The sequence below is a fragment of the Triticum dicoccoides genome, chromosome 1B, assembly GCF_002162155.2.
Source record: "Triticum dicoccoides isolate Atlit2015 ecotype Zavitan chromosome 1B, WEW_v2.0, whole genome shotgun sequence".
NCBI classification, from domain to species: Eukaryota; Viridiplantae; Streptophyta; class Magnoliopsida; order Poales; family Poaceae; genus Triticum; species Triticum dicoccoides.
The window spans coordinates 525,419,363-525,427,449 of record NC_041381.1 but is presented as its reverse complement, the minus strand read 5'-3'; the positions used below and the strand labels follow the sequence as shown (position 1 = coordinate 525,427,449).

Here is an 8,087-nt window from a genome sequence, read left to right as displayed (position 1 = left end):
CCTATGGGCTGGCCAAATTGGAGAAGGAACGGGGAAGGAGGAAAGGAAAAAGAGAATAGGATTCCCCCTTCCCCCTCTTCCCTTCCTACTCTGAATAGGAATAGGAGAGGGGGTTGGCCGAATTGGGAGAGGACCCCAAGTAGGATTCCTCCTACTTGGGGCGCCCCCTTGGCTGCCTCTCCTCCCCTCCAACCTATATATATGTGGGGAGGGGGCGCCTACAAGACACAACAACAAATGTTAACCGTGTGCGGTGCCCCCTCCACAGTTTACACCACCGGTCATATTGTCGCGGTGCTTAGGCGTAGCCCTGCGTGGATCACTTCACCGTCACCGTCACCACGCGGTCGTGCTGACAGAACTCATCTACTTCCTCGACACCTTGCTGGATCAAGAGGGCGAGGAACGTCATCGAACTGAACATGTGCAAAACTCGGAGGTGTCGTACGTTTAGTACTTGATCGGTCGGAGCTAGAAGAAGTTTGACTACATCAACCGCGTTGTCTAACGCTTCCGCTTTTGGTCTACGAGGGTATGTGGACACACTCTCCCCCTCTCGTTGCTATGCATCTCCTAGATAGATCTTGCGTGAGCGTAGATTTTTTTTTTTAAATTGCATGCTACATTCCCCAACACTGCTTTGGGAGCAGAGACTGTGCATTGCTTATGCATGCACCGTCAGAATTGGCCGAACTTATGAGAAGGAATTCAAATGAGACATTGGTGTGGTTGATCTGATTTGAGCATGGTGAAAAGCAAACAATAATCTATGTTTTCAAGGGATTATGCTTAGTGTTCCACTAATATTAGTATGGCTCTATTGTCATACACTGAAACCTTGGACAACACTTACTTTCGAGTAGAAGTTAGCTAGTGGAACCTCGGTTACTCGAGGTTTTTGGTTGTCCACATGCATGGGCATGAGAATTCCTAAGGCCTCCTTGATCCAAAGAATTTATAGAGAAATCTTGTAGAATATGGCATATCACTGTATCTTTGTTACGATGCATATTATTATTTTTCCAGAATTTTATGTGGAATTTTACGATGTTTGGACTGGAGTTTGTGTGGAATGGTACATACATACCTATTGCATCTTTTGTTACGATGCATATTGTTTTTTCAGAATTTTATGGAAACTTGTATGGTGTACAACCAAACTTTGCACCGCGAAGCCCTGTTCGATAAGCCGACATTTAGCTGGCAACGCAAATCATCAGCATGAGTAGCAGAGTTATGCTTGACGCGATTGTGTCGATCGTTCATACAGAGCTCCAATTTCACTGGTGAAACCGGAGACCCGTAAGGCCGCAAGACCATTTCGATGCTCCGCCATTTGCAGAAAAAACGGTGCTCCCTGGTTATCTGATTGAGCATCACACACTCCGAAACGGTACCTCCCTAACGTCTACGTTGTGGCACTTCCAAGCAAGGTTGTCGGAATCGCAATTTTGAACCAGGTCGAAGTTTTGATGGTAGGATCACAAATCGTAGAATTTTAACTATCAGGATCGTAGAAACGTAGATTCTATGAACTAAAGTCGTAGAATCGGAGAGGTCATTTTGGATTGTAAAGTCGCATAATCCTATAACAGGATTACGATTCTGATAACCTTGCTTCCAAGTGCCAAAACATCACAAACCGAGGGCGGCAAACGGCCAAGCACCGCACTTACTACACTCACGCTTACTACACTACTAGTGAAAACCAGGCACACATGATACACAAGGTAAATTATGCACATGGTCATGGATACAGCCACCGTGGCCGACGGATCGCTGGCAGGCTCACAGCTCCGTGCCCAACGGGGCGTCGAACACGGGGCTTGTGACCAGCATCCCCTTGACCTCCGGGCCGCCGCCGTGGTCCGCCAGCGCGGACCTCTTGGCGGCCCTGCCGTGGTGCGCCCGCCTGTCGACCAGCAGCGCCCGCCCGATCTTGGACGGGCTCGACAGCTGCGCCGGCGAGAAGCTCGGCGTGACGTACGTCGTGCCCGAGGTGGGCACGGCATACGCCGGCGACGGCGCCATGGCAGCAGCTTTTTTGTTCTTGCAAGCGATCTTGCCGTCGTCTGCCACACCGGCCGGGAGCTTCTGGTCCGTCTGCTTGCTCAGCTCGTCCACGTACAGCAGGTCGTCGATCCGCGCGATGATGTTGGAGGCCAGGCTCTCCATGACACGCGAGTAGCTCTCCAGGATCGATTTCCCCACATCCTGATCATCAAAGTAAAATGTTACGCCAGCTCGGTTCGTCAGCTTACCAATGCACACGTCGCTTAACGATGGAGAATATCTTTGCAGTGACACCGTTGACAAACCTTGTTGTACTGGATCTTGCTCATGTCCAAGCTCGTCTGCGTCAGCCCGGGGAACCTCTGCTTCAGCGATATGAGGAGGCCCTCGGCGCGCTCGGCGAGCAGGTCGCCCCTCTTCTCCGTGTCCATGATCATGTCCTTGACCATGCCCCACGACGACTTGGTGCCGGCCGACTTGGCAGCGGTGCCCCTCCGGCGCCACACGTAGACGGCGGCCTCGACGCGGTTGGCGATCTCCACGGCCTGGTACTCCGACGACAGGTCCAGGCAGTCGAGGAGGCAGTCGGGGGAGAACTGCTCCGACGTGATGTACCGGTATATGATGTCCCCCAGCGTCGCACGCCCGTTCTGACACACAAATGTTCGTCAAGAAAACGCAAGCCAGAACCAAGAAAGTAGCGTGTGTGTGCCGCGTTGCTCACCTTCGGCAGCGAGTCGTGGTACGAGTCGGGCACGTCCATTTCGGCGAGGGCGTTGCTGTTGATGGCCATGGCGGCCTTGAGGATCTGGTTGGCGGCGTCGCGCTTGTGCTCGAGCTGCCTCCTCGTGGCTTCACGGAGGCCGCCGGGGGGCACGCGGGGCACCGGCAGCCACCACTTCTCGTCGCGGCGGTGTGCCGGCCTCCTGAACGAGGCCGAGCCGTCGCAGTCCGGCGCGCATATCCCCTGGTCCACGTACCAAAACTCCGTGTCTCTGAAACTCTCCAGTGTTTCCTGCCATTGCCATCAGAGGGGTCTGTCAGAAAGATGTTTCCTAGTTCGTTCGTCAGAAGAATCAACAAGTTTTTTGTTGTTGAACTCACAAGAAGCATGTGGTCTAGTTTCCGAAGTGCCGGCAGATTGATGTACAGATCCGACCGTGGCCTGCTCGTCATGATCTGAAATAGAAAATCCACCATATGAGCCAACCAGTTAGCACTAACATGGGCTGTTTTTCAGGTAAAGAACAGGCTGCAATGTGTCTTCAAGGTAGGAGTAGTTCATAACGGAATCAGATATTCTACACTAAGTAACATTTCAGAACCTGTGTTCTATCTTTGATATATTTATTTAGTGGTAGGTGAGGAGGGCACATAGCGCAGTGTGAAGTTCAGGGCAATCATTTCTTGAGTTCATGATGAAATTAATTAGCAACATTCGGCACATAAGTTTGATCTTTAGTGCACATCTTGGTAGGTAAAAGTATTAACTGGATGTAACGTGCATGCAGCTGGTACTTACAAGAGTATATTTGAAATTTGATGAAACGCGCAAAAGTGAAGGACCAAACGGACAGCACATTCATGTAGCCATTACTCTTTGGACCTAAAAAACGCAACACCGCCCAACTGTTCTTACAATAAACGGCTAAGCACGTATACTTAAAAGCTATTTGGAGTGGTCCGTGCTCAAGTTAAATTCGAATTATTACTGGATTTGCGCTCCATTAGGGCATCCGTAGAGCACAAAATTAACTCTGTACTTGCTCATGAACAGCGACACTGGAGCACTACCAATTTCTACGTCAACATTCTTCGTGTATAACCTTGTAACATCGGCCATTAAGATCAATAGATTTTACTGACTGAATCATCCTACTGTAATGAAACATCCACCGCAAAGACTCGTTAATTTTACATGAGGATTATTTACAGATTAAGTTGGTTTTCAGTTACCTCAAGCCTTGTTCCGTCAGGGAAGGTCTGCCATGTGGGCACCAGCTCTACGATGTGGTCGCTGACGCAGAGCAGCCAGTCCATCTCCCGCCGCCACATCGCCTTCTTCTCCGGCAGCAGCGGCTCGAGCCTCCACAGCTGCCCGAATATGGTCGCTGCAGCCCGACGAACGCGTCAGAATTTATCTTTTGTCCCCATCTCTCCGCTAGTGACACTGTACAGCGAACCGGGCAGGCCCAGAAGAGAACAGAATCTGCTCACCGCAGAGGTTGGTGATGGCGTTGGAGATTGCGAGCGCGGTGCAGACGCCCTTGCCGCTCCCGGACATGTCCTCGCCCAGCAGAAGCTTGGAGAACCTCTCCTTCATCAGCTCCACCTCTGCAGCCAGCCAAATTCGCGCGCCGCACGGTCAGCGAGGCCGCCCTGACTCGACGGCCTTACGAAAGCAAGCAAGGAATCTGTCGCGTAGTACTCGGCTAGTAGTACTAGCAAGCACGCACCTGGGGCTCTGTGCCTCTCGGGCTCGGCGAGCGGCGGGATCTCCTTGCCGGGCGCGGGCGGCTTGGCGTTGGCCATGGCGGCGACGGCGTCGTCGGTGACGCAGGTCTTGATGGCGACCTGCTGCCACTCGTCGGGCGGGCAGTAGGAGTCGCTGGAGGCGGCCACGGAGCTGGCGCTGGAGCTGCTCCCGCGGCGGCACTCCTCCGACTCCGCCGTCAGCGTCTCGCTCACCGCCATCCCCTCCTCCTCCTCCTCTTCCTCCTCGGCTGCGCCTCCTCCCCCTCTCGCCATCGTCAAATTCTACCGAGGAGCAAGCACACTATGCGGCTGCTACGGGGCAGTGACTGGGACTTGCTGCTTCTTCTGCTCCTACTACGGGATTGATTGATGGCGTCTCGGGCAGAGCGGAGCGGAGCAGGGCCGTGTTCTTGCGGGGTAATTGCATGAGACGTCGGGGGACGGAGGAGTATAAAGGCTTAAAAAGGTGAAAGAAAGAAGGCCAGCGGAGGGAGGGAGGGAGGAGGAGTGACCGTTGGGGTTTTGAGTTGTGTTGGTGGGATTCTCGGTGCGCGGCAGGCAGCGGTCAGTGAGTCTGACGGTGAGTGAGAGTAACAAAACAATGGACGCCGTGGCAGCTACGCCCTGCGGTGGTCCGGCGTCTCGGCTGGCTGCTTTCTCTCTACGTATCTATCTCTCTCTGCCATCGCCTTCTTTTGCCGTTGTGCGCTGTCGAGGGCTGGTCTGGGCGGGTCGGGCATGTGTGGGTGGGAGGGAGGGAGGGAAGGTGGATACAAAAATTGGTTGCAGGATCTGCACGTTAGGGAAGCAGAAATGTAGAGTGCGGGTGCCGGCCGTTTGATGATTCCTCGTGCCGCCTGGGGTGACAATGGTTGTTTAGTGCCGTTGAACATGCTGATCAAACGGTCAATTTCTTTGTTTATTGGTGGCGGGCTGGGTGTATTTCATCAATTTACATGTTTTTTAGAAACTTCTGATCTATTCATCATGCCCTGACAAATACAAAGAGCGCAGAAGTAATAGAAATTACATCGATGACCATAGACCTCCTAGCGGCGACTATAAACACTGAAGCGAACCGAAGGCGCAGCCGTCGTCACCCCGCCCTCACCGGAGTACATGTTAGAACAACTCTAGCCATATATAGGATCACCATAAGGCATATGAAAGATGCTTCACATGGAGGTTGAGGTTACGGATGCATTTATCTTAACCTTCATAAGTTTCATGTAAGTGGGACCCACCTGTCATTGGATCTTGTCTTCATCCCCAATTTTCTTGTCCTCCACCTGAACCCACCATGGATGAGCATTAGTAGGAGCACATCAAACACCACACAAAGCACATCACACGTGGAGATTTACATTCTCGGGAGACACTTTTATATTCCCTCAGATACATTTACGTTCTCTGGAGATATTTATGTTCTCTCTAGATATTTATGTTAACATCTTCATTTCTGAGGCAGCTGAGATGCCCAGTGAGGACGCGAACATCGGCCAGAGAGCCATCGGAGCAGCGATTTCGATGGGAGGAGGGTGTCGATTCTGGCGACGGGGTGTTGATTCTAGGCGGCCAGGCACGGATTCCAGCAGGAGGTAGAGGGAAGGGGACGAAGAGGAGATGGGTCGCGCGGGAGGCTGCGGAGGGAGCTGAAACTTCCTTCCCACGAAAACGGTTGGCGGGTGAAGCGCGCTACAAACCAACACCCACATTTTTGGAGGCTCGCTACATAGATTATGGTGATTTGGGGCCGGATGGCAACTTTGCTAGAGTGGCTTTTTTGGTTAAAATCGTCATAATGGCGGTTATTATTGCGATCGAGGCGATATAGCAACTCTGTTAGAGTTGCTCTTATATGTCGGCATATGTTTTTCTATCTAGTACACACATTACAACTAGCTTGGATTGTACTAAGTCGTTTGATCGTAGCCACCACCCGTCTGTCATCCAACGACGAGATTTGAAGGTGGCACTACAATAGCCTGATATGGGAGATGAGGTCCTTAACCCCCTTCTAGTGCTTTCTCTAATTGCGTGGGCGAATCTTGGGCTCTCTTAGCATGCTGGGATCCAGCTAGTGAGAAGATGCAAGTCAGTCAAGAGGTTGCTAGTAATGATTGTTTCAACAACGAGCGTGCACAGTCTCCGAGTGAATGCCCATGGTATCACCTTCTCGGCTACACCAAGCAATGTCGACATGCATGTCATGCCTGCTTGAAGGTGTTAACTTGAAGCTTTGCTTCGGGGATGACAGTCCCAAGTACACCTTTTGAGTAAATTCGTTAAGACATGAACTGCAATCTCTTTTTGAAGACTTTGTCTAGAAGTAGTGATCTTTTCGTGCAACGCTCTGCTGTTTTTGTTGATGATTCGCCACTAGAGAGAGATTTGATGTTATAGATATAGGAGAAGGTGATTGTGAGACACCAATTCTACAAGCTGGCCCCAAGGTATTTTTTCCCTTTCTTTCTATGAGCCGGTTTTATTAAAGGCATCAATGCTTGGCATTATGTGGATTTCATCCGATTGGCTAGGGTACAACTACTCTCCTCACCATTAAACCAGAATTTGGTTCTCTACTGAAATGGTGATGCTAATAGTGTGTTTCCCTATTTGCAAACACTCGTTCTTTTTCCTTGCCAAAAGTTCTTCTTTCTCTCCCTCCTTCTTACAGTGGCCTGAGGGTGCCTAGCGGGAGCCAACAATAATGTGGACATTGTGGTGGCGACGTAGCCATGCTAAGCCAAAGACATCAACATTGACAGGGGCGATGTCTTTTTTTGCGACGAGACAGCGATGACGATGGTTGCTAGGATGCGAATCAGAAGCATAGGCGACGAGGGTGTACATGCACAATGGAGGCAAGGTGGGAGGGTAACAGTTAGGGTAGACGGGTTCCACTAGAACCAAGCCAGGTTAGGGAGGTAGGTGGAGTGGGTGATGGTATAGTAAATATTTTCGGACGAGAAGAATACTTAATCATTGGAACTAGGGCGGGATATGAGGGCGGCAAGAGAGGAAAAAGATGAATGTGTTGGTGATAGATAGAAAAGGTAGGGTGGACTTTGATGCTTTAGATGTTGATCCAGCGATAAATAAACAAATCAGTGTACACCAGTTTAACTGTCAATTGTTAAGATAGTTGCTATAGCAAAGAGAAGTATACAACTTATTGTGCATCTTGTATGTTTCCACACATTTGCCATTTTGAATCTGTCTAATAGGTTCCTTCTATCTTTCGATCACATGCACATCAAGGAATCTAAGTACTAAGAAGCCCCAAGTGGGCCAATCCAGGTGACTCGGGGGGCCAAACCCTAGCTCAAGGTAGGAGAAAGGAAATGAATCATTGTTTGTACTCTACTCTTGTGTATATTGGGATGTGCTTGTTATCTATTGATACTTGAACTTCGCATAGAAGAATTCAGCTCGGATTAAGATACCAACTAAAATTTCCCATTCGATGGGCGAGATGATCAGCGAAGTGAGTCCAACACGAACAAAGTGGCAAAGGGGCCATACTATACATACTGAAGATTAGGAAGTAGTTTAAGATATCACGTGAAAAAAATAGTGAACTAATGAACTGTGTGATC

The 8,087-nt window shown here is 50.4% G+C and overlaps 1 protein-coding gene across 1 annotated transcript; it reads right to left on the bottom strand.

The window, feature by feature from the left end:
- Positions 1–1,788: 1,788 nt before the first annotated feature.
- Positions 1,789–4,761, bottom strand: LOC119346859 (rop guanine nucleotide exchange factor 7-like). Its single transcript, XM_037615977.1, has 7 exons — positions 4,470–4,761; positions 4,231–4,347; positions 3,970–4,124; positions 3,118–3,192; positions 2,738–3,028; positions 2,319–2,663; positions 1,789–2,214 (listed from the first exon to the last, which is right to left on the bottom strand). Exons 1-7 carry the CDS (start codon positions 4,759–4,761, stop codon positions 1,789–1,791), a joined length of 1,701 nt encoding a protein of 566 aa, XP_037471874.1.
- Between the last annotated feature and the right edge of the window lie 3,326 nt (positions 4,762–8,087).